General features: G+C 43.1%; 1 protein-coding gene across 3 annotated transcripts; it reads left to right on the forward strand.

Moving 5' to 3' along the window:
- Positions 1–513: 513 nt before the first annotated feature.
- LOC116161190 (tetratricopeptide repeat protein 28) lies at positions 514–25,236 on the forward strand. Of its 3 annotated transcripts, none has more exons than XM_031474441.1 (20): positions 514–792; positions 942–1,001; positions 4,589–4,797; positions 4,849–5,220; positions 5,270–5,678; positions 5,727–5,845; positions 9,255–10,496; positions 10,547–10,986; positions 11,036–11,194; positions 11,251–11,468; positions 11,519–11,711; positions 11,762–12,208; positions 12,250–12,495; positions 14,635–15,233; positions 15,284–15,474; positions 15,524–15,632; positions 16,142–16,457; positions 16,505–16,807; positions 23,569–24,901; positions 24,954–25,236. In XM_031474441.1, exons 1-20 carry the CDS (start codon positions 769–771, stop codon positions 25,168–25,170), a joined length of 7,206 nt encoding a protein of 2,401 aa, XP_031330301.1. In that variant the 5' UTR covers positions 514–768; the 3' UTR covers positions 25,171–25,236. The 3 variants fall into 3 exon arrangements, with proteins under 3 accessions (XP_031330301.1, XP_031330300.1, XP_031330302.1); XM_031474442.1 differs by having other exon boundaries at positions 515–792; positions 5,270–5,675; XM_031474440.1 differs by having other exon boundaries at positions 5,270–5,845.
- Positions 25,237–26,930: the final 1,694 nt, after the last annotated feature.

Here is a 26,930-nt window from a genome sequence, read left to right on the forward strand (position 1 = left end):
TATATTCGCGTTCGTCCTGTGTGCTGTCATTCCCATACTCTCTCCTTTCTTCTCTTCTCCTGTCCTGCTAATAACACGAAACATCAAGGCATGCGTCTCAAAAACCATTGGAAGAAGGCGGGGCGCAAGAACGAAGATTAACGAAAAGAGGCGAGATATAGGTACTGGTTTCTTATCCATCCGCCATGGTGGAATTGCAGACGGCCAGTCGTGGTCATCTTCATGACCTTCAGTAAATTTACTTTTATTTTCAATTGCGATACATTTCCCACAAAATGTACCACTACCAAACGACCCCTGCAAACGATTAAATCCCAATTAATTGTAATTGGCATTTGGCAATGGTAATTGCTGGTGGTCGCCATCGCCTCCGGCCAAATTTTCTCCCTTGTTATTCGACATGCGCGCCCCAAGTAAACCGCAGAGAGCATTTCTCCACGAAATCTCTCCGAATAATCGAAAGTTGGGGCGATTTCCCCTCGACCTTAACGCAACCGCGGTGGAGATTACAGCGCACCTGTTACTTACCTGCATTCCAAGATGGCGTCGAAAAGGAATGCGAGTAAATAACTGTTTAGATGACGGCCTCTACGCGCATTTATTTTACCTTTAAATCGAAATAATCTCGCAAATCTTCTCGAATTACCCGAAACAAGATGACTTAAAGTGAGTGCGTGGCGAACGTGTGCGTTTTCTCAAATGTGAACAATGTTGAAGTGTCACAAAAAAACACTAATTGGATGAGGATGTGGTTTAAAAAACGTTGGGATGTCGCACAGGGATTTTACGGAAGTATGCATTTCTCTATCTTGGAGTAGGTTCTTAGTTTGTAGAATGCGAGGCGATTTTAATGCTGGAACAGAACAGAAACCTGAAGGTACCACGGGTTTCTGCAACCCCCTCGACCGTTACGGTCCTAATTAATTTATCTGTTTTTGTAGGTTGAGCCCGAAGGAACCACCGAACTTCCGGCAGCAAACCGAGCCCTATTCGTCGAGAAGGTAAGCATCGAACTACTGATGAGGTTAATCCCGGACTTGAACTTGGAACCAGACTATGTGGGATCGTCGCTTTTAATTCTGGATCTGGATCAGTGAAGTTGGAATGTCGATTTCAAAGGAATTGATTTTTAAGAGTATCATAATTTTGTGCTAATTTGTGCTACTAATTTAAAATTTTGTGCTAATTACAATTTAAATTTCTTATTTAATAATTTTGTGTTAAAATGAGCATAAAATTATAGGAAAAGAAAATGTTACCTACTCATTAAGGGGATTAGCACAAAATTTTAAATTAGCAGCTCAAATTTAACACACAAAGTTTGGTGAAATGAAAGGTCAGAGAAACTCAAAAAAATTGTTTTTTGAATTTAGACCCAATTTCCCCCCCCCCCCTCCTTTTTTGAATTTTTTTTGTTGTAATTTGGATTTTCATTCATTAAGCAATCTATGATTTTTGAGTTTTTTAATTAAAAACCCCCAAAACCAATAAACCCTCCGCGAAACCCGAGAATCTTGTGTTTTGAGTTTGGGTCCAAAAACGCTTTTTTCCTAAAACATTTTTTTTCTGTTGAAAATAGTATTTTCACTCATTTTGCAATGTGCAAATTTTGGAATTGTTAATTTAAAAAACGCCAAAACAAATGAAACCGGCACGAAACTCTAGAAACTTGTTCTAGGAATTTGGGCCCAATTTGTCCCCGCAAACATTTTTTGGGAATTTTTGTTGTAATCGGATTTTTCATGAAGCAATGTGTGATTTTTGAAGTTTCTAATTTAAAAAAAAGCACCAAAAGAAATCAAACCTCCGCGAAACTCGAGAATCGTGCGTTTAGAAATTAGGCCCGCACAAATATATTTTTGAAAATTTTTTTGTTTATTGCAATTCGAGTTTTCATTCATAAAGAAATCTGTGATTTTTTAAGTTAAAAAAAGTCAAAACAAATAAAACCTCCACGAAATTCGAGCACGCTGCGTTCAGAATTTGGGCTCAATTTGCACCCACACACATTTTTTTGATGAATTTTCTTTTGCGTTTTTATTCATTAAGGAATCTATGATTTTTGGGCTTTTTAATTTAAAAAACGCCCATGCTAATGAAACCTGCGCGAAGCTCGGGAATTTTGCGTTTAGAATTTTGGCCCAATTTGTGCCTACAACAAATTTTTTTGAAAATTCTCTTTTGGTTTAATTCGAGTTTTCATTTATTATGGAATCAATCTGTGATTTTTTTTAAAAACCTCCAAAACAAGTGAAACCTCCCCGAAACTTGCGTTTAGAATTTGGGCCCAATGTGTACCCACAAGCATTTTTTGGAAAAATTCTTTTTTGTTGTAATTCGAGTTTTCATTCGCGAAGGAATCTGTGATTTTTGGGTTTTTTTAGTTAAAAAACCTCCAAAACAACTGATATCTTCGTGAAACTCGAGAATCTTGCTTTTGTAATTTAGGTCCAATGTGTACCCACAAGCATTTTTTGGAAAAATTCTCTTTTGTTGTAATGCAAGTTTTCATTCGCCAAGGAATCTGTGATTTTTGGGTTTTTTTAGTTAAAAAACCTCCAAAACAAATGATATCTTCGCGAAACTCGAAAATCTTGGTTTTGGAATTTAGGCTCAATGTGTACCCACAAGCATTTTTTGGAAAAATTCTCTTTTGTTGTAATGCGAGTTTTCATTCGCGAAGGAATCTGTGATTTTTGTTTTTTTTTTAGTTAAAAAACCTCCAAAACAATTGATATCTTCGCGAAACTCGAGAATCTTGCTTTTGGAATTAGGCCCATTATGTACCCACAAGCATTTTTTGGAAAAATTCTCTTGTTGTAATTCAAGTTTTCATTCGCGAAGGAATCTGTGATTTTTGGTTTTTTTTTAGTTAAAAAACCTCCAAAACAATTGATATCTTCGCGAAACTCGAGAATCTTGCTTTTGGAATTAGGCCCATTATGTACCCACAAGCATTTTTTGGAAAAATTCTCTTGTTGTAATTCAAGTTTTCATTCGCGAAGGAATCTGTGATTTTTGGTTTTTTTTTAGTTAAAAAACCTCCAAAACAATTGATATCTTCGCGAAACTCGAGAATCTTGCTTTTGGAATTAGGCCCATTATGTACCCACAAGCATTTTTTGGAAAAATTCTCTTGTTGTAATTCAAGTTTTCATTCGCGAAGGAATCTGTGATTTTTGGTTTTTTTTTTAGTTGAAAAACCTCCAAAACAATTGATATCTTCGCGAAACTCGAGAATCTTGCTTTTGCAATTTAGACCCAATGTGTACCCACAAGCATTTTTTGGAAAAATTCTCTTTTGTTGTAATTCGAGTTTTCATTCGCCAAGGAACCTGTGATTTTTGAGTTTTTTTTAGTTAAAAAACCTCCAAAACAAAGATATCTTCGCGAAACTCGAGAATCTTGCTTTTGGAATTTAGGCCCAATGTGTACCCACAAGCATTTTTTGGCAAAATTCTCTTTTGTTGTAATTCGAGTTTTCATTCGCCAAGGAATCTGTGATTTTTGGGTTTTTTTTTTAGTTAAAAAACTCAAAACAAATATCTTCGCGAAACTCGAGAATCTTGCTTTTGGAATTTATGCCCAATGTGTACCCACAAGCATTTTTTGGAAAAATTCTCTTTTGTTGTAATTCGAGTTTTCATTCGCCAAGGAATCTGTGATTTTTGGGTTTTTTTTAGTTAAAAAACCTCCAAAACAAATGATATCTTCGCGAAACTCGAGAATCTTTCTTTTGGAATTTAAGCCCAATGTGTACCCACAAGCATTTTTTTGAAAAATTCTCTTTTGTTGTAATTCGAGTTTTCATTCGCCAAGGAATCTGTGATTTTTGGGTTTTTTTTAGTTAAAAAACCTCCAAAACAATTGATATCTTCGCGAAACTCGAGAATCTTTCTTTTGGAATTTAGGCCCAATGTGTACCCACAAGCATTTTTTTGAAAAATTCTCTTTGGTTGTAATTCGAGTTTTCATTCGCGAAGGAATCTGTGATTTTTGGGTTTTTTTTAGTTAAAAAACCTCCAAAACAATTGATATCTTCGCGAAACTCGAGAATCTTTCTTTTGGAATTTAGGCCCAATGTGTACCCACAAGCATTTTTTTGAAAAATTCTCTTTGGTTGTAATTCGAGTTTTCATTCGCGAAGGAATCTGTGATTTTTGGGTTTTTTTTAGTTAAAAAACCTCCAAAACAATTGATATCTTCGCGAAACTCGAGAATCTTTCTTTTGGAATTTAGGCCCAATGTGTACCCACAAGCATTTTTTTGAAAAATTCTCTTTGGTTGTAATTCGAGTTTTCATTCGCGAAGGAATCTGTGATTTTTGGGTTTTTTTTAGTTAAAAAACCTCCAAAACAATTGATATCTTCGCGAAACTCGAGAATCTTTCTTTTGGAATTTAGGCCCAATGTGTACCCACAAGCATTTTTTTGAAAAATTCTCTTTGGTTGTAATTCGAGTTTTCATTCGCCAAGGAATTTGTGATTTTTGGGTTTAAAAAAACCTCCAAAAGAGATTAAAAGACTTGCCTTGAAGAATGCTTTTCTGGAGCCTTTACAAGACCTTAAAGATCTCGTTGGTCCTTTAGGTTCACCAATCGAACGCCGCCTGTCAGAGTGGCGACTTTGCGACGGCCGTCGCCCTCTACACCGACGCGCTCCAGCTCGATCCGACCAATCACATTCTGTACTCGAACCGTTCGGCTGCGAAGCTAAAGCAGGGACTGTTCGCGCAGGCGCTTCAAGATGCTGTTACTGCTCGCGATCTTTGCCCAACTTGGCCGAAGGCCTACTACAGGTACGCAACTCCTGGTGCCAACATTACGGATTAATAAACCGCTTTTGTTAGGCAAGGGGTCGCTTTGCAATGCATGGGACGACACGGCGAGGCACTCGCCGCCTTCAGTGGCGGTCTGGCACAGGATCCCACCTCGCAGCAGCTGCTATCGGCGCTCATCGAGGCCTCGGTCAAGTCACCACTTCGACATAACTTAGAGCCGATCTTCCATCAGCTAGAAAATATGAAATTGGACCAGAGCCCCTTCGTGCTCATATCGGTCGTCGGGCAGGAACTGCTCGCCGCCGGACTGTATCATTCGGCGGTGACCGTTCTCGAGTCGGCCCTGCGCATCGGATCCTGCTCGCTGAAACTGAGGGGCTCGGTGTTCAGCGCGCTCAGCTCGGCCCATTGGGCTCTAAATCAATTGGATAAGGCGATCGGGTTAGTATTCTGTCTCTCTTTTATCAGAATGTGCACAAACGTCTTTTAGGTACATGCAGCAAGACTTGGCGATAGCGAAGAGTTTGGGCGACACCGCCGGAGAGTGTCGAGCGCACGGTAATCTAGGCTCCGCCTACTTCAGCCAGGGGTCGTACAAGGAGGCGCTGACCGCTCACCGCTACCAGCTGGTGCTCGCGATGAAATGCAAGGACACGCAGGCGGCCGCCGCCGCCCTGACTTCGCTAGGTCACGTCTATACCGCGATCGGCGACTACCCGAACGCGCTCGCCTCCCACAAGCAGTGCGTGCAGCTCGTCAAGCAGATGGGCGATAAGCTGCAGGAGGCGCGCGAGATCGGCAACGTCGGCGCCGTCTATCTCGCGATGGGCGACTTCGATTCGGCCGTCGACTGTCACACGCAGCACTTGCGAATCGCTCGCCGACTAGGCAATCAGGTTGTTAGTCGCCTAGGGGCAGTCGAGTGTTTTAATTCGCATTCGTCGCAGGTCGAGGAGGCGCGCGCCTATAGCAACTTGGGCTCCAGTCATCATTATCGTAGGAATTTCGCCCAGGCGATCGTGTATCACGAGAAAGTGCTGAGGCTCGCGCAGGGCATTGGAGATAAGTAAGTGTGATGAAGCCCCCCCCCCCCTCTAACCTAAATTTTTAGGTACAATGATATTTTGTACCTTTTTTGAGCGAATTTTGTATTTTTCATTTGTTCAGATCGCGCTGTTTATGTTTTTTGAATAGTAAAGTGACATTTTGTATTCCGTACGGTTTTTGGGACACCTTTTTGAGCGTTGCTTTAAGATTATTAAATGCGCTACTGCTTACGTTGGTACCGTAGAGCCTTTTTTTTGGGCGCATTTTTTCTCTTTCAGGTGCACCAATGCCGCTTTTTATGTTTTTTGAATAGTAGAGTAACATTCAATATCTCACAATTTTTGGGTCAGCTTTTAGAGCGTTGCCTTCGAATATTAAATGTGCTACTGCTTGCGTTGGTACCGTACAACCTTTTTTTAGCCCATTTTTTCTCGTTTAGTGGCGCCAATGGCGTTTTTATTGTTTTTTGAATAGTAAAGTGAATTTTGTATCCCGTACGGTTTTTGGGACATCTTTTTGAGCGTTGTTTTAAGATTATTAAATGCGCTACTGCTTTCGTTGGTACCGTGGAGGTTTTTTGGGCCTTTTTTTCTCTCATGCAGTTTTTGGAGCACTTTTTTGAGTGTGTTTACGTATTTTAAATGCGTTACTGCGTTGATACTCTTGAGCCTTTTTTGAGCGTATTTTTTCTCTTTCAGTTGCACCAATGCCGCTTTTTATGTTTTTTGAACAGTAAAGTGACATTTTCTATCTCAAGCGGTTTTTGGGGCACTTTTTTGAGCGTTTGTTTACGTATATTAAATGCGTTGCTGCTTGTGTTGATACTGTTGAGCCTCTTTTTGAGCGTATTCAGTTGCACCAATGCCGCTTTTATGTTTTTTGAATAGTAAAGTGACATTTTCTATCTCATGCGGTTTTTGGGTCACTTTTTTGAGCGTTTGCTTACGTATATTAAATGTGTTGCTGCTTGTGTTGATACTGTTGACCCTTTTTTTGAGCGTATGTTTTCTCTTTCAGTTGCACCAATGCCGCTTTTATGTTTTTTGAATAATAAAGTGACATTTCCGATCTCGTGCGGTTTTTGGAGCAGTTTTTAAGCGTTTGTTTCCGTATATTAAATGCGTTGCTGCTTGCGTTGATACTGTTGACCCTTTTTTTGAGCGTATTTTTTCTCTTTCAGTTGCACCAATGTCGCTTTTTATGTTTTTTAAATAATAAAGTGACATTTTCTATCCCATGCGGTTTTTGGGGCACTTTTTTGAGCGTTTGTTTACACGTTACTGCTTGCGTTGATACTGTTGAGCCTTTTTTTGGACGCATTTTTTCTCTTTCAGTTGCACCAATGTCGCTTTTTATGTTTTTTGAATAGTAAAGTGACATTTTCTATCCCATGCGGTTTTTGGGGCACTTTTTTGAGTGTTTGCTTACGTATATTAAATGCGTTACTACTTGCGTTGATACTTTTGAGCGTTTTTTTTTCTGTTTCAGTTGCACCAATGTCGCTTTTTATGTTTTTTAAATAGTAAAGTGACATTTTCTATCCCATGCGGTTTTTGGGGCACTTTTTTGAGCGTTTGTTTACACGTTACTGCTTGCGTTGATACTGTTGAGCCTTTTTTTGGACGCATTTTTTCTCTTTCAGTTGCACCAATGTCGCTTTTTATGTTTTTTGAATAGTAAAGTGACATTTTCTATCCCATGCGGTTTTTGGGGCACTTTTTTGAGTGTTTGCTTACGTATATTAAATGCGTTACTACTTGCGTTGATACTTTTGAGCGTTTTTTTTTTCTGTTTCAGTTGCACCAATGCCGCTTTTTATGTTTTTTTGAATAGTAAAGTGACATTTCCTATCTCATGCGGTTTTTGGGTCACTTTTTGAGCGTTTGTTACACGTTACTGCTTGCGTTGATACTGTTGAGCCTTTTTTTGGGCGCATTTTTTCTCTTTCAGTTGCACCAATGTCGCGTTTTATGTTTTTTGAATAGTAAAGTGACATTCTCTATCCCATGCGGTTTTTGGGGAACTTTTTTGAGTGTTTGCTTACGTATATTAAATGCGTTACTACTTGCGTTGATACTTTTGAGCGTTTTTTTTTTCTGTTTCAGTTGCACCAATGTCGCTTTTTATGTTTTTTGACTAGTAAAGTGACATTTCCTATCTCATGCGGTTTTTGGGTCACTTTTTTGAGCGTTTGTTACACGTTACTGCTTGCGTTGATACTGTTGAGCCTTTTTTTGGGCGCATTTTTTCTCTTTCAGTTGCACCAATGTCGCGTTTTATGTTTTTTGAATAGTAAAGTGACATTCTCTATCCCATGTGGTTTTTGGGGAACTTTTTTGAGTGTTTGCTTACGTATATTAAATGCGTTACTACTTGCGTTGATACTGTTGAGCCTTTTTTTGAGCGTATTTTTTCTGTTTCAGTTGCACCAATGTCGCTTTCTATGTTTTTTGACTAGTAAAGTGACATTTCCTATTTCATGCGGTTTTTGGGTCACTTTTTTGAGCGTTTGTTACACGTTACTGCTTGCGTTGATACTGTTGAGCCTTTTTTTTGGACGCATTTTTTCTCTTTCAGTTGCACCAATGTCGCGTTTTATGTTTTTTGAATAGTAAAGTGACATTCTCTATCCCATGCGGTTTTTGGGGATTGAGTGTTTGCTTACGTATATTAAAAGCGTTACTACTTGCGTTGATATTGTTGAGCCTTTTTTTGAGCGTATTTTTTCTGTTTCAGTTGCACCAATGTCGCTTTCTATGTTTTTTGACTAGTAAAGTGACATTTCCTATCTCATGCGGTTTTTGGGTCACTTTTTTGAGCGTTTGTTACACGTTACTGCTTGCGTTGATACTGTTGAGTCTTTTTTTGGACGCATTTTTTCTCTTTCAGTTGCACCAATGTCGATTTTTATGTTTTTTGAATAGTAAAGTGACATTTTCTATCCCTTGCGGTTTTTGGGGCACTTTTTTGAGTGTTTGCTTACGTATATTAAATGCGTTACTACTTGCGTTGATACTGTTGAGCCTTTTTTTGAGCGTTTTTTTTTCTGTTTCAGTTGCACCAATGCCGCTTTTTATGTTTTTTGACTAGTAAAGTGACATTTCCTATCTCATGCGGTTTTTGGGTCACTTTTTTGAGCGTTTGTTACACGTTACTGCTTGCGTTGATACTGTTGAGCCTTTTTTTGAGCGTATTTTTTCTCTTTCAGTTGCACCAATGTCGCTTTTTATGTTTTTTGAATAGTAAAGTGACATTTCCTATCTCATGCGGTTTTTGGAGCATTTTTTTAGCGTTTGTTTAGGTATATTAAATGCGTTACTGCTTGCGTTGGTACTGTAGTCTTTTTTGAGCGCATTTTTTGCTTTTTGGGAGGGCAGGGGGCGGGGAGGTAGATTTAAACCGATCCCTAATCAATGATAAATATTTAGATCGGTCGAAGCTCGCGCATACGCAGGATTGGGGCATGCGGCGAGATGTGCGGGCGACTACGAGCAGGCGAAACACTGGCACGAGCGGCAGCTCGACATGGCCCTGGCGACCCGTGATAAAGTGGCCGAGGGCCGAGCCTGCTCGAACCTGGGTATCGTGTACCAACTGCTGGGGGAGCACGACGCCGCCCTAAAGTTACACCAGGCCCACCTCGCGATAGCGCGCAATTTGCAAGACCGCGCCGGCATGGGCCGCGCGTACGGAAACATAGGCAACGCCTACTCGGCCGCCGGATTCTACGAATCCGCGATAAAGTATCACAAGCAAGAACTGACGATAAGTAAGGAGGTGCACGATCGAAGCGCCGAGGCGAGCACCCACGGAAATTTGGCCGTCGCCTATCAGGCGCTCGGCGCGCACGACATGGCCTTAATGCACTACCGCGCGCATTTGGGAATCGCGCGCGAACTGAAGGACACCGCGGGCGAAGCCTGCGCGCTACTCAACCTAGGCAACTGCCTCAGCTCGCGCACCGAGTTCTCCGAGGCGATCCCCTACTACGAGCAGTACCTGATGTTATCGCAGGAGTTGGCCGACGTCGAGGGCGAGGCGAAGGCCTGCCATTTTTTAGGCTACGCTCACTACTGCATCGGAAACTATCGGGAGGCGGTGCGGTATTACGACCAGGACTTGGCGCTGGCCAAGGACTTACAGGATAAGATGAACATGGGACGCGCCTACTGCAATCTTGGGTTGGCGCATCTCGCACTCGGACAGGTGGAGACGTCGCTCGAGTGCCAGAAGTATTTCCTCGCGATCGCCCACATGATCAATAACAACTCGGGGAAGTTTCGGGCCCTCGGCAATATCGGGGACGTTCTCATGAGAATGGGCGAGGTGGAGGAGTCGGTCAAGATGTATCAGAGACAGTTGGCGTTGGCCAGAGGCAGTCGAGATCGGGGTATGGAGGCTGCGGCCTGTGGCGCGTTGGGAATTGCGCATCGGCTGCTGAGGCGATTTGACAAGGCTCTAGGTTTTCACACGCAGGAGTTGACGTTACGACAGGAAATGCTGGAGCTGTCGGGCGAGTGTCGAGCGCACGGGCACCTGGGGGCCGTTCACATGGCGCTCGGAAATTACACGCACGCCGTCAAGTGCTACCAGGAACAGTTGGAGAGGGCGCAGGAGTTGCAAGATTGCGGTGTCGAGGCGCAGGCCTATGGAAATCTCGGGATTGCTCGGTGAGTTCCAAAACAAAAAAAAGTAAGGCGCGGTGTAACTCGAGTGTTAGGCTCAATATGGCGCACTACGAGGACGCGATCGGCTACTTCGAGCAACAGCTGGCAACGTTGGAACGGTTGAGTACGCCCACTTCGCAGTTGGATAGAGGGCGCGCCTTTGGTAATCTCGGCGACTGTTACGACGCGCTCGGCGACCCGGACGAGGCGACGAAGTGTCACGAGCAGTATTTGGCGATCGCCTTAAAACTGAAGAGCACGCGCGACCAGGAGCGGGCCTACCGCGGCTTGGGCCAGTCGCAAAGATCACTCGGCAATCTTCAGCAGGCGCTCGTCTGTTTGGAGAAGCGGCTGGTCGTCGCGCACGAGCTCGGAAATTCGGAGGCGAAGGCCGCCGCCTACGGAGAACTGGGTCAGCTGCACGCGTCTTTGGGCAACCTGGAGCAGGCCATCTCCTGCCTTGACCACCAGAAGACTATCGCGCACGAACTGAGTAAGTTTACCGTTTGTCGTTTGCGCCGAGTTTTCAGCGCGGGTTCTAGGCGATCGAATCATGGAAGCGGACGCAATCAGCGGACTCGGCTCGGTCTATCTACAGATGGGGGAGTACTCAACGTCTCTGCAGTATCATCAGAATGACCTGGACATAGCTGAACAATTGGGGATAGCGCCTTTACAGTGCAGGGCCTATGGAAATTTAGGTAATTTACAATTTGGATCTCTGTCTGCCCCAGACCCCCCATCAAATTTTCCTTAGGTTCCGTTCACGAGGCCTTGGGCAATCTCGAACAGGCCGTGTGCTACCAAGAGCAGCACTTGTCAGTGGCGGCGAGCACCAACGACCAACTCGCCAAAACGTTGGCTTACAGTTCACTCGGCCGCATACATCAATTGCTGGGCAATCGTCAGCAGGCTGTCGCCTACTTAACGGAAGGTCTTTGTATCGCCGAAGTTCTCGGTCGAAGGGACGAGGAGGTGAGTAAGGCTCACCGTCGCCAACTTTCCCCAACCGATCGCGTTTTCAGGCAAAAATCCGTAACAGGCTCGGACTGGCGCTGTGGACCAACGGCGACCTGGACGGCTCACAGAAACAGCTGGAGGCGGCGACTCGACTCCTCGAAAACATCCGGCGCGAAGCGAAAAGCTCGCCCGACTACAAGCTCTCGCTCTTCGAACTCCAAACCGGCAGCTACCAGGTTTTGCAGAGGGTGCTAGTCGGTAATCGCCTCCGGCCGACCCGGACCGTTGCCTAACTTATCGACTTGCAGGATTGAATCGACAAGACGAGGCGCTGGTCGTCGCGGAGCGCGGTCGGAACCGCGCGTTCGTCGACCTACTCCTCGAACGGCAGGGTCTGAACGAGTCGCGCGGTAAAAGCAAGGGCCGTTCGGACGACTACGTCCCGAACAACTTGGACCAGATTAACGAGATCGTCAACCGACAGAGGGCGTCGGTGCTCTACTACAGCGTCGCCGCCGGTTACTTGTACGCGTGGTTAATCGCGCCGACCAAGGGAATTATCAAGTTTCACTCGGCGACGCTGAGCGATTCCGCCGACTCGGAGCTGAACGAGGGAGGCGATCCGGTTTGCAACGGCGCGGGTGTTTTGGAGAGGCTCGTTACCGCGGTACGCGACAGTTTGGGCCTGGAGCTGTCACCCTGTTCGACAATCAACGAGGATCAGTACTCGGAGGACCCGATCTCCGAGCGGACAGGTAGTACCATTCAATTTGTTGCAGTTCACTAATTCTTGTAGGATTTTTACGGATGGTTAACCGTCAGCATCTCCTCAACTCGAGCAACTACTCGTTGAGCTCCCTTTTCTCGCTGGGAAGCATCGGGGGATCGGTCGCCTCTCTACAGGGATCTACGCGTTCCAGTGCCAGCACGCAGGGCTCGACGCGCGCGTCGAATAGGCAAAGTTGGAAGGGTCCCGCCTGCTTGCACGCCTTGTATCAACTTTTGATTCAGCCGTTCGAGGATTTTTTACCGTGCAAAGGAGGTACGCGTCACGAGAGTAGAACGAGGAGCTTATCCCCTCCCCTTTATCACTCGCGTGGATTTTCCCCTTATTATAACAATTGTTCACATAAACAACGGATTTCAACGACTCGAAAACGTTCCTTCGGGCAAGTTTTATCACTTGTAAACAAACGACCTTTATGTGTCGTGTCATTTCACTTCCAAGGTTACCAAAGGTAAACGACCCCATTTGTATGCGGTGCCCCATAGCCCAAGGTAAGTTCAAAGGTCATTCGGCACTTGACGGTGGTGACCTTGGAAGGTGGGTCAAGGTGAAATATAGAGGTACGTTCGGTCCAAAGGTTGGTCGCTCGCGATCACGTTCCCAAAAATGGCAGTACGTGTGTGCCAATGGTTTGCACTTCACAACGCGAGCCCAAACCGCACAAGAAATGGCATCATTGACCTTGAAAATGAACAACAGATGTGACAAAAATGATGGCATTAACCGGATTGAAATGAGTACCTACCTTTGGTAACCTTGAAAGTGAAATTGACCACGCGCCCTTCACCTTCCCAACAGCGGGGCAAGCGATCTTTTATAGATAGTTTGAACTACTCTTCAAACGGCTTTACAGCTCCCAAAAATAACATCGACTGGCGTGCCCTAACAGCCAATAGAAAACCCGCATTTCCGTTACGTGCTCGTCTTTAAACAGAACGGAACGAAACTTTTAGGTGCCAAGAGATCGTGACTTTGCGCAGTACGTTTCTTGTTATCGCCGAACACACTTTCGTCCACGTTCGCTATGAAGCGGTACATATGGAAATTTTCTTATGTTAACCAAAATACAAATTCTTCTAAAATTCGAAAAAAATACATTTTTAATTCTACCTCCTGTTACACTTTAAAGGCCTTGAAACATTTTCATGAGGTTATATTGGTCTAAAAGTCTTAAAATCGACGGGTGTGCCCTAACAGCCAATAGAAAACCCGCATTTCCGTTACGTGCTCCTCTTTAAACAGAATGGAACGAAACTTTTAGGTGCTAAGAGATCGTGGCTTTCCGCAAACGTTTCTTGTTATCGCCGACACACTTTCGTCCACGTTCGCAATGAAGCGGTACATGTGAAATTTTCTTATGTTAACCAAAATAAAACTCGAAAAAAATACATTTTTAATTCTACGTTACACTTTAAAGGCCTTGAAACATTTTCAAGAGGTTATATTGGTCTAAAAGTCTTAAAATCGACGAACAGCCAATAGAAAACCCGCATTTCCGTTACGTGCTCCTCTTTAAACAGAACGGAACGAAACTTTTAGGTGCCAAGAGATCGTGACTTTGCGCAATACGTTTCTTGTTATCGCCAGACACACTTTCGTCCACGTTCGCTATGAAGCGGTACATATGGAAATTTCCCTATGTTAACCAAAATACAATTTCGAAAAAAATACATTTTTAATTCTACCACCCGTTACACTTTAAAGGCCTTGAAACATTTTCATGAGGTTATATTGGTCTAAAAGTCTTAAAATCGACGGGCGTGCCCTAACAACCAATAGAAAACCCGCATTTCCGTTACGTGCTCGTCTTTAAACAGAACGGAACGAAACTTTTAGGTGCCAAGAGATCGTGACTTTGCGCAATACGTTTCTTGTTATCGCCGAACACACTTTCGTCCACGTTCGCTATGAAGCGGTACATATGGAAATTTCCCTATGTTAACCAAAATACAATTTCGAAAAAAATACATTTTTAATTCTACCACCCGTTATACTTTAAAGGCCTTGAAACATTTTCAAGAGGTTATGTTGGTCTAAAAGTCTTAAAATCGACTGGCGTGCCCTAACAGCCAATAGAAAACCCGCATTTCCGTTACGTGCTCGTCTGGAACGAAACTCTTAGGTGCCAAGAGATCGTGACTTTGCGCAATACGTTTCTTGTTATCGCCAGACACACTTTCGTCCACGTTCGCTATGAAGCGGTACATATGGAAATTTCCTTATGGTAACTAATATACGAATTCGAAAAAAATAACATGGAATTTTGAGCATTTTTCTACGCGTAATCTGAATTTAATTCGCGGCTCAATTAAAATGTAGTAAATGTGCGGAGGGGATAAGGTGACCGGTTCTACTTTCGAGTTTCCACATCATAAACAAACATCTGTCTTCCAGCTGTAAACAAAGGGACACGACGGGAATTGATTCTCGTACTGGAAGGCGACCTCTACTTGGTACCGTTCCCCGTACTGCGCTCCTCGAACGACAACTCCGAGTACCTGTGCGAGCGGTTTTCGCTGCTGGTCGTGCCGAACTTGTCCTCGCTCCGCATGGGCCGCCATCGAAAGCAGGAGAACGAGCAGACCGTCAAGAGCTTAGTGATCGGAAATCCGAAACTACCTCACAGCATCACCGAACACTGGGGTTGGAAGGACATCCCTCAAGCCGAACAGGAGGCGAATATCGTCGCCGAACTGCTTCAAACGCAAGCGCTCGTCGGCAATCAAGCGACCAAAGAACAAATCCTAGCGCAGATACAGGAGGCCGAATGCGTGCACTTCGCCACCCACGTTTCTTGGAAGTTGTCGTCGCTCGTGCTGAGTCCCTCCGAGGTGCTCGAGCAGAGCCAATCGAAACGTCTCTACATGTCGGATAACGCGGAGGAGGACGAGGGCAGCGAGGTATCTACGAGCGCCGAACTTCCGCCGCTTTCCGAATTTTTGTTGAGCGCCGCCGACCTGCTGTCAACGCGCATGTCTGCGAAACTAGTCGTGGTACGTTGCCCCTCGCTCGTGGTCGCGCCGTTAAGTTTTTTTGTCGACAGATAAGTTCGTCGCACACGAGAGACCAGCAGGGCTGGGCCACTTCAGACGGTTTGGTTGCGCTGGTGAGGGCGCTGTTGGCGGCTGGCGTCCAGGCGGTTTTGGTGTCGCTGTGGCCAGTACCGGACACCGCAACTAAGATCTTGCTACGGGCCTTCTACTCTGCCCTGTTGCAGGGGACGCGCGCAGCGAGGTTCGCCGATTGGTATAATTCGCTCGCTTTTCTCATCTTGGATTTACAGGGCTCTGGCGGAGGCCATGCAAACTGTTCAGCACACGAAACACTTCGCCCATCCGGCGAATTGGGCCGGATTCGTTCTTGTCGGCATGAATATTCGATTATCGAGTAAGGTAAGTGTTGCACGCACAATTAATTGATTGAAACATTTATTCCAAAACACAATTGAACAACATTAAAGCAAAATCCCTGCTTGAAAGAAGGCTTACAAATTGTTTGGACATATTACCCCGCACGCAGGCGGTCAACAAACAAATAAATAAAAAAAATCTTAATTACTTACAGTACACAGGCTCCGCGTTCCGAGCGAGCGATGTATTTATGCCGATCTCGCCTTTCACTCGACATTGTTTTAAATTCGGTATTTCGTGACCAGAACCGTATAATGACACAGACTTTCGGACGAGCGGTTGAATTATGCCGATCTCGCCTTCGGCTCGCTCGCCATTGGTATGAACTCTGTGTTTTGTGACCGGAATCGTATAAATTCTAGTCTTGGTACTCCGTACACGCGTCCCCACTTACGCGCACACCTGCATTTCGGATAAAAACACGTGCGTTAATTAATTTTCGCCTGACATCCTATCGCAAATGACGCATCACGCTTGTATTGCGTTTTTAGGTGGCGCTGATGGGTCAAGCTCTCTGCGAACTGTTACGCGTGCCAGACAAGTGTCGGGACGCCCTGAGAGTCACGTTGCACTTGGTCGAGAAGAGTCTGCAGCGCATACACCGAGGGCAAAAGAACGCCATGTACACGACGCAGAAGTCCATCGAAAATAAGGTCGGCACGGTGATGGGCTGGAAGGAGCTGCTGATGTCGGTCGGCTTCCGTTTCGAACCCGCGTCGAACGGAATTCCGAGCAGCGTATTCTTCCCCCAATCCGATCCGGACGAGCGGCTGACCCAGTGTTCGGCCAGTCTCCAGGCGCTTCTAGGTGAGCGAATTATTGCGCGACCGCCGCTAAACTCGCGACTCTTCCAGGCCTAACGAGCACCTCGCTGCACGCGCTCTCGAAGCTGACGGCGAACGCGGACGTCGCCGACGACATAATCGGCGTGATCCAGTCGGTCATGTCGCAGTTCTCGGCGAAGAACTCGGACGCCGACAGCGTCGAGATATCGCTCAGCGTGAAATTGTGGCGCGTGCCCGGCTGCCACGAGCTGCTCGCCTCGCTCGGCTTCGACCTTTGCGATGTCGGGCAGGATAAGGTGACGCTGAGGACAGGTAAACAGGCGAACCGGCGAAATATTCAGTTCACTCTGCAAGCGCTACTGGCGCTGTTTGGTAAGTTTGCGTTGGCGCGCGACCCTAGCCGTGCCATTTTTGAATAATGCGATGCGGCGCTGTTTTGCGGTAAATATGCGCCGTTTTTCACAGTTGTATATTTTGCGCACAAACCCAATTAGTGTTTAGTGCACTTTTTAGAACAATGATGCGCCCATATTCATGAACAGTAATTGTTTTGGTACAAATTTTGACTTATGCGCCAATTGTGCGCTGGTATTTTTTGCGCAAATGTAGATGATTGTCCCATTATTTAGGTGTTTATTGCGCTCCTTTTGGAACGCACCCGCAATCGGAACCAACAATTAATCTTAAACTATAATTAGACGCCGTTTTTTGCGCAGATATAAGCGCCAATGTGTTTACTGTTCCCTTGAAGGTAAGTGTATGAAATAACCATGGGGCTTCAATTGTGTCTTGTACGGTAATTATGCGCCGCTTTAAACATTGGTATATTTTCATGTTATTTAGGCATCAATTGTGCGCTGTAGACAAAAATATGCGCTCACATTTTTACATAGCGTACAACAATTCACTCTCTTGCGCGTTACTTTTGCGCCCTTCGCTTTTTAAAAAATATTTATTATTTATGCGCCAATTATACGCTCTGAAAAACTCATTTCTGCACAAGAAAGGAGCACCATAATTCATTGTTAACTAATGTCTTGGCATATTTTGCGCAAGTATAAGCGCATGGCACAATAATTATGCGCTCACAATTGTAAGCAATAACACACTGTTGTGTATGTTTCGCGGAAATTATGCGCTATGGAGAAGAATTACAATTCATCCCCAACTCTTATATTATGCGCGTGTTTTTCACACAAATTTTGCGCAGATATAGACCCCCCCCCCCCCCCCCGGATGAAGGACTCGACGGTCGATGTGCGCACACCTAACAGACAATTCTCAACTTGTGTCTTGTGCAGTAATTATACGCCGTTTTTCCCAGTGGTCCATTGTCATAATATTTAGGCGTCAGTTGTGCGCTGCCAAAAAAATTATGCGCCCAGATCCGCGAGATATTACCTTAATCTGTTATTCAGTAGTTGTGTGCGTGTTTTATACTGGTACATGTGCAAATACAATCACGGAAATTATGCGCCAATTGAGCGTCTCTTAAAAAATTATGCGCTCACATTTTTTCTTGTTGGGGTTAATTCTCCGTTTTTTTTTCGCTTTCATATGTTTCGCGCAAAAATAATAATTAGGCGCAAACTATGCGCCCACATTTTGAAGGTATTAGGACAGTTTATACTCAGCTTTTGTCTTATGAACTTATTATGCGTGTTCCTCACACTCGTGTTTTGCTCGATCATAGGCACAGATATCAGTACCAATTATGCGCTAATGTTCGTAACAATTCTTTCTTAAGTAGTGTCTTGTGCGATAACTTTGCGCCGTTTTTTACATTTCTACATTTTTCGTGTCATAATTTTGCATTGTGCGCTTTAGAAAAAATTATGCGCCCACATTTTTACTCAACTACATGCAACTTACCCCCCTTGTGCCGTTTTATAAACGTATATTTGCTATAGACGCGTCATAATATTTAGGCGCCAATTGTACGCTGTCGAAAAAATCATGCGCCCAGATCCGTAAGTTATTGCGATAACGCCACATGAATCTTGTTGTTTACTAGTTGTGCGCATATTTTTACACTGGTACATGTTGTGCGAATATAGACGCTTGCGCATCTTTCGCGCACAAAAAGACGCAACTTATGCGGCCACATTCTGAAGGTATTGTCACTTAAATAAATATGCGCTCATAAACTTTTATTTTGTGGGATAACTATTCTGCGTTCTTTTTCCGATTTTTTTCAGTTTCATACCTTTTGCGCCAAAATAGACGCTTGTAATAATAATAAGACGCAGATTATGCGCCCAGATTTTGAAGGGATTACGATAGTTCATCCTCAGCTTCTGCCTTTTGCACTTACTATGCGCTGTTCTTCGCATAGACACGGGACTCGGTAATTAGGCGTCTATTATGCGCCTTTTAGAAAATTATGCGCCCACTGTTATGTTATTGGAACAATTTATTTCTAACATTTGTGTAATATTTATAACAATGCACTGTTTTTTTCACTTTTACTGTTTTATGCAGGTAGTAATAATTAGGCGCAGATTATGCGCCCATATGGTGAAGGTATTATGACAGTTCATCCTCAGAATCTGCCTTGTGCACTTATTATGCGTGTGCTAGCCATTCGTATGTTTTGCCCAATCACAGACGTAGGTCTCAATAATTAGGCGTCAATTATGCGCCTTTTAAAAAATTAACTGTGGTGTAACATGGTAATAGTAATTAGACGGTAATTATGCGCACACGAATTGATCCTCTATTTTTGTCTTGGGGTAGTAATTATTCTTCATTGTTTCTTTAATACGTTTTGCGCAAATATATGGTCACTTAATAATTTTTGTGCGCCCTCATATTATCTTATGCGCTTTTTCTACACTGTATAAATATCGACGCATGTTACTGTAATTGGTCGTCAATTGCGATTCCAGTCGCCGAATCTTCACATCAATTTACCACCTTTACCGTGCCAAATCTGGGACTCTTTCGAATCCCGTTTGGGATGTACAACGCCCCTACCGCATGGCATCGTTTTATTGCGCGGCGGACTATAAATTAAACATAATGTTTTGTTTTAATCATGCTCTGTTTAATCGGATGCAATTTCTCCCCCCTTCCTTCTCTTCTTTCTACTCCTGATCATGTACTTCTTTCTCTTTTTTTATTTATAAATTCTTACTTCTTCCCATTCCTAATTCCAATTCCTGATCTCATCTCAATACCACACTGTCTTTCTCCTTTCTTTTCATACTTCTTTCACACTTCACCTTCATCCTCTCCCAGCCTTCTCATTCCTATCCCCTTAGCCCCTTTTATCTCCACCTGTTCAATTTTTTTTCCCCGATTGTGTTGTCTTCCCTTTCCTTGTAAGCTTTTTTTTACCTCATTCATCTTTTCTTCTTCGTATTCTCCGTTCCGCTTCCTTTTCTTTTCTTTTTCTCGTGCCATTTTTCTTCCCTCCATTTTTCGTCCTACCTTTCCTTGCTTTTTCCTTCCCCGTTTTTTTCACTCCCAATTTCCTCCCCATTCTTCTTGCCTCTCTTGCTCTTTTATCTCTTCTTCCCATGCCACTCCCGTCTCACCTTACCTTGCGCCTCCCTTACGTTCCTCTTTCCTTTCTACTTCTCTCCCGTCTTCTTTCCCATTCCCTTCCTTTCAACTCACATTCCTCTTCCACGTCACATCTCGCATTTTACCTCATCCTTTTGCCCTTTTTAGCGCATTTCTACAAAAATTTAAAAAAATGCGCTATTGTGGCCACTTTGTCCATCCGTCCGGCTGTCCGTCCGCTCGTTCGTTGAGACGCTACTAGTTCTCTATCTTAGTTTGCCGTTTATAAACTATCCTAGAGATCGTTTATAATTTTGTATTGCTATCTGTCTGTTGATCTGTCCGACTGTTCCTTTGTCTGTCTGTCCCTCTATCTGTCCGTGTAAACGATAACTTTGGTTAGAAATGTCCGATCCGATCCGTTAGTTATGAACTGAATTTCATGAAATTCCATATGGGCATAGTTTTAGCCATATAATACGCAATGCCAAAAGTTGAGTCGAATCGATTCGAAATTCACAGTGCCCTTTTCGCATGTCGACGATTTATAAACCGAATTGCAAACTTTTTTATTTATAAAAGTATTTAAATGAAATTTGATACATAGGCACTTGGAATAAATGAAAATCTAACGCCAGTTTCTTTGGTTTTGCGCATGCGCAGTGCCAAACTTTTTTATTTATGGACGAATTTAAACGAAATTTGATAGATAGGCACTTGGAATAAATGAAAATCTAACGCCAGTTTCAAAATTTGGTTTTGCGCATGCGCAGTGCCAACTTTTTTATTTATGGAAGAATAAAAGAAATTTGATAGATAGCCACTTGGAATAAATGAAAATCTAACGCCAGTTTCAAAATTTGGTTTTGCGCATGCGCAGTGCCAACTTTTTTATTTATGGAAGAATAAAAGAAATTTGATACATAGGCACTTGGAATAAATGAAAATCTAACGCCAGTTTCTTTGGTTTTGCGCATGCGCAGTGCCCAACTTTTTTATTTATAGACGAATTTAAACGAAATTTGATAGATAGACACTTGGAATGAATGAAAATCTAACGCGAGTTTCAAAATTTGGTTTTGCGCATGCGCAGTGGCAACTTTTTTTATTTATGGAAGAATAAACGAAATTTGATACATAGGCACTTGGAATAAATGAAAATCTAACGCCAGTTTCTTTGGTTTTGCGCATGCGCAGTGCCAAACTTTTTTATTTATGGACAAATTTAAACGAAATTTGATAGATAGGCACTTGGAATAAATGAAAATCTAACGCCAGTTTCAAAATTTGGTTTTGCGCATGCGCAGTGCCCACTTTTTTTTATTTATGGAAGAATTTAAACGAAATTTGATAGATAGACACTTGGAATAAATGAAAATCTAATGCGAGTTTCAAAATTTGGTTTTGCGCATGCGCAGTGCCAACTTTTTTATTTATGGAAGAATAAACGAAATTTTATACATAGGCACTTGGAATAAATGAAAATCTAACGCCAGTTTCTTTGGTTTTGCGCATGCGCAGTGCCAAACTTTTTTATTTATGGAAGAATTTAAACGAAATTTGATAGATAGCCACTTGGAATGAATGAAAATCTAACGCCAGTTTCAAAATTTGGTTTTGCGCATGCGCAGTGCCCACTTTTTTTATTTATGGAAGAATTTAAACGAAATTTGATAGATAGACACTTGGAATAAATGAAAATCTAACGCGAGTTTCAAAATTTGGTTTTGCGCATGCGCAGTGCCAACTTTTTTATTTATGGAAGAATAAACGAAATTTGATACATAGGCACTTGGAATAAATGAAAATCTAACGCCAGTTTCTTTGGTTTTGCGCATGCGCAGTGCCAAACTTTTTTATTTATGGACGAATTTAAACGAAATTTGATAGATAGGCACTTGGAATAAATGAAAATCTAACGCCAGTTTCAAAATTTGGTTTTGCGCATGCGCAGTGCCAACTTTTTTATTTATGGAAGAATAAAAGAAATTTGATACATAGCACTTGGAATAATGAAAATCTAACGCCAGTTTTTTGGTTTTGCGCATGCGCAGTGCCCACTTTTTTATTTATGAAGAATTTAAACGAAATTGGATAGATAGGCACTTGGAATAAATGAAAATCTAACGCCAGTTTCAAAATTTGGTTTTGCGCATGCGCAGTGCCACTTTTTTATTTATGGAAGAATTTAAACGAAATTTGATAGATAGACACTTGGAATAAATGAAAATCTAATGCGAGTTTCAAAATTTGGTTTTGCGCATGCGCAGTGCCAACTTTTTTATTTATGGAAGAATAAACGAAATTTTATACATAGGCACTTGGAATAAATGAAAATCTAACGCCAGTTTCTTTGGTTTTGCGCATGCGCAGTGCCCAACTTTTTTATTTATAGACGAATTTAAACGAAATTTGATAGATAGGCACTTGGAATAAATGAAAATCTACCGCCAGTGTCAAAATTTGGTTTTTGCGCATGCGCAGTGTCAACTTTTTTTTTATGGAAGCAATAATCACAGAATACGGCATTAATTAATTAATTAATTAAATTTGATACATAGGCGCTTAGAACAAAGGAAAATCTAACGTTAGTTTCAAAATAGATTTGCGCATGCACAGTTCCAACTTTCTTATTTAGAAAAGCATTGAAATGAAATTCTTCTTATAAACTGAAATTGAAGTAGCACATCAAAAATAGATTGCACATTTGCAACGCAATCTTTTAATATTTGTGGCCGGATTTTTACGATTTTAACAGAAGTTGCATCTTACAAATGGGAAATGCGCTTTTTGTAAATCGTTTACGATTACTTTTTAACTTTATCTTCTTTTCCTTATCTTTTCTTCCTTTCTCTCGACCTTTTGCTTCTATTTGTTTCGTCTTCTTCCCTTCATATGGATCTCATTATTCCGTTGCCTTATCGTCCTGTGTTTCCTCCTTCGTTTCTGTTTCATGCGTTTTCTCTTTCTTCTTCTTCTCACATCACCTTCCTCTCCTATTTATCTCTTTCTGTTTCTACTCTTTTATTTCCTTATCTCCTGATCTTGTGTATCTGCTTCCTTTTTCTTATTTTCCTTCACTCCCCTCTTCTACTTTATCTTCATCTACTTCGTATTCTTCCCCCTTCCAAATCGATGCAACTTTAGTTTCTCAAATGCACTACTTATGTGGCTTTCAAGATCACTCAATATTTAAAAACCTAGCGAATATCGTAGCCGAGGCCTTACCGAGCTCAGAAGGGTGCTGTCTGCCAATAATCTGCAATCAGATACAACAAACAAAAATCGAGCGAGGGGGTATAAACAGCGAGGCATATAAAGTGCGAGAAAAATCTAACGTTTGGCACGTCGAGCAACTCGAATACTGAAAATTGTAATCGACACTTAACCATACTTTTCCAAAGGTCTGGAAATCAAATTCTGCGTATTTATCAAGGCTAGTAACGCGCACGTCAAAAATTAAGGAAAGATCTAGAGAGAGGAAAAAAAACAGAATGGTACATTCGGGTGACCTCTAGCGGAATAAAGCGAACACTTTTTGACGCAATGTATCGCATTTTTTTAAAGTGATTCGGCTAAACTTAACTTTTACTGCCACATGCAGCACTAATTTACTGCCGTTGCAGATACTCACGAAGCCCCTAAAAGCCTTAGCATCGATTCATCCAGCAGTTTGGAATCATTGGCATCCGTCGACAACGATTTCTCTCACTCCGATAATGAACTTAATATGCCCGTACAAAATCAACCAATACCTCGCGTCCCTCCTCCATTCACCCGCACCGTCCTACCCCATAAGCGTTTAGGGGGAGCCTTTACGAGCTATGTCCGCAGGCGAGGCGAGCCCGATGGCAGAACGGCGAATCCGGCCGACGTAAAGGCCACCCTTGACAGTAAAACGCGCAAGAGTAGCACACTGGCGCGCCCTGGCGGCGGCGAATCGGATGCCGCCTTCACGCCAAGTCCGCCTGTGGTGCTACAGTCTGAATCGCAGAGCGTAGCTCTCTCACTCGCCCACCAGACACGTATCCGAAATCTCTACGCCCACGACAACAAATTGGATCCCTTACGTCCCGATAGCTCCAGCTCTGCAAGCTCGGCGACCGATTGGGACAATGGGCACGCTACTGTCTTGAGGAGGCAAACGCAAGCGCAACTCCCCCCACTACCTCCACCCAGAACACAGCCTCTTACAGACCACCCCTTATACAACAACCTCGCAACCGCCATGTTCGAGAATAGTTCCGATTCCGAACTGGAAAAGATGGAAGCGAAGCTATTCAACAACGTTACCCAACGCAGCAAAGTTACCTACAAGAAACCCCGCAACCCCATGTCGACGCTCGACCGTCTCAGCGTCCGAACCGAAGTGAGTCCCGTCCAGACCGTCGCCCAGGCAACGTCCCGTAAACTCGTCACTCTACCGAACGAAGAAGCGATCACCACGCACGAACAGCTCCTCTACTTCTCGCCGAACGACGACATATCCGAACCCGCGAGTACGAAGGCGGAAACCGAAAACTCGCCCGACAAAAATTCGCCCGACTCCAAATCCGGCCCGTCGAGTCTCCACGATACGATCCTCGCGACTCAACTGCGCCACATCAATCGAGAACTTACGCCGACCATATCCGAAGTGTACCACGAGCGCAACCTCGGCCTGGGTCTCGCGCCGCCGCTGGCGAAGCTGCTGCTCAATCAAAGCTCGAACGCGCTACCCCAAACCGACAATTCCGTTTTGGAGAAGATCACGCTGGGAATTTTGGAAGACACGGAATTGGCGGGCGAGCTCACGAAACCCTGTTGCCAACGTTGCAAGCTCGAAATCTGCCTGTGCAAGTCTAAACTGATCAAGCCGTGGCTATCGGAAACGAGCAGCTCCCTGCAACAGATCCAGAGCTCCGACCTGACGACCGCCGATATTTTAGAGCGCGAGGTCAAAAACAAGAAGGTCCTAAGGTGAGTCGATTAATCCCCGCGCGCGCGCGAGCGTGATGGTGTTGTTTCTCAGGGAGCCGCGCGGCAAGGAGGACGAGCCGAAGCGTTTGTCCCCGTTTTCGGAGATGTCGAGGAGGGACGAGGGCGACGGCCGCAGTATCGCCGATTCGAATTGCTCAAGCTACAAGGCGACACAGTTTCGTAATTTCGGCGGCGACGCTACGAAATCGATGTCGTTACTACGCTCCGCTCACGCGCCGATTTCGTCGCGTCGGGGCAAACAGACTTAATTTAAGAGTTAAAGTTAGGGTAAACGCATTTTGTGCAATTTTTTCATTAAATTATTTTCTCTTTTGGTTTTGATTTTTCCAGTCACGCCCATTATCCCCCTTCGAGTGTGTACCAAGCCCCTCGTTCGGAGACCTTCAAGTCGCATTTCCTTACTCCTGGTACTTTGATCTCTTGATACCATTATTTTTTGATTAGGCAACAGGACAGCATAATTATTCGATACTCGGTTTACTCCTGATACAATTATTTTGACAGGTAGCACGATAGAAAGTCATAGGTATTCCTATACTCCTGATGCAAATATTTCGGTCGGAAACAGGAAGAGAAAGTTTCGTGGGAAATTCTATGCTAAAAACTTAGTTTCAAGTTCCATTTATGAACTCCTGCCACAATACACCTTTTGGAGGAGGTGATAGACCATATTCATTGATAGTTATGCAATGCTAACGATGTAAAACCTCATTTCTGTACTCCTGATACAAATATTTCCGTAGGAAGCAGGAAGAGAAAATTTCGTTGCAAATTCTATGGCCAAAGACTTAGTTTCAAGTTGCATTTATGAACTCCTGCTACAATACAATTTTTGGAGGAGGTGGTCGATCATATTCATTGATAGTTATGCAATGCTAACGATGTAAAACCTCATTTCTCTACTCCTGACACAAATATTTCCGTAGGAAGCAGGAAGAGAAAATTTCGTGGGAAATTCTATGCGAAAAACTTAGATTCAAGTTCCATTTATGAACTCCTGCCACAATATAACTTTTGGAGGAGGTGATAGACCATATTCATTGATAGTTATGCAATGCTAACGATGTAAAACCTCATTTCTGTACTCCTGATACAAATATTTCCGTAGGAAGTTATGCAATGCTAACGATGTAAAACCTCATTTCTGTACTCCTGATACAAATATTTCCGTAGGAAGCAGGAAGAGAAAATTTCGTGGCAAATTCTATGAAAAAAACTTAGTTTCAAGTTCTATTTATGAACTCCTGCTACAATACAATTTTTGGAGGAGGTGGTAGATCATATTCATTGATAGTTAATGCAATGCTAACGATGTAAAACCTCATTTCTGTACTCCTGATACAAATATTTCTGTAGGAAGCAGGAAGAGAAAATTTCGTGGCAAATTCTATGAAAAAAACTTAGTTTCAAGTTCCATTTATGAACTCCTGCCACAATATAACTTTTGGAGGAGGTGATAGACCATATTCATTGATAGTTATGCAATGCTAACGATGTAAAACCTCATTTCTGTACTCCTGATACAAATATTTCCGTAGGAAGCAGGAAGAGAAAATTTCGTGGCAAATTCTATGAAAAAAACTTAGTTTCAAGTTCTATTTATGAACTCCTGCTACAATACAATTTTTGGAGGAGGTGGTAGATCATATTCATTGATAGTTAATGCAATGCTAACGATGTAAAACCTCATTTCTGTACTCCTGATACAAATATTTCTGTAGGAAGCAGGAAGAGAAAATTTCGTGGCAAATTCTATGAAAAAAACTTAGTTTCAAGTTCCATTTATGAACTCCTGCCACAATATAACTTTTGGAGGAGGTGATAGACCATATTCATTGATAGTTATGCAATGCTAACGATGTAAAACCTCATTTCTGTACTCCTGATGCAAATTTCCGTAGGAAGCACGAAGAGAAAATTTCGTGGGAAATTCTACGCCAAAAACTTAGCCATTTATGAACTCCTGCTACAATACAATTTTTGGAGGAGGTTGTAGATCACATTCATT

Source organism: Photinus pyralis, unplaced genomic scaffold (assembly GCF_008802855.1).
Source record: "Photinus pyralis isolate 1611_PpyrPB1 unplaced genomic scaffold, Ppyr1.3 Ppyr1.4_LG10, whole genome shotgun sequence".
In the NCBI taxonomy this organism is placed as follows: Eukaryota; Metazoa; Arthropoda; class Insecta; order Coleoptera; family Lampyridae; genus Photinus; species Photinus pyralis.

What these genes read in the sequence shown, in the direction of transcription:
- LOC116161190 (XM_031474440.1), top strand. Translation starts at nt 769, where the DNA reads ATGTCGCACAGGGATTTTACGGAA. An exon ending in CAGGGCCTATGGAAATTTAG is followed by an intron (nt 11,195 to 11,250) that starts GTAATTTACAAT and finishes AATTTTCCTTAG; the next exon opens with GTTCCGTTCACGAGGCCTTG. An exon ending in AGCGCTACTGGCGCTGTTTG is followed by an intron (nt 16,808 to 23,568) that starts GTAAGTTTGCGT and finishes CTGCCGTTGCAG; the next exon opens with ATACTCACGAAGCCCCTAAA.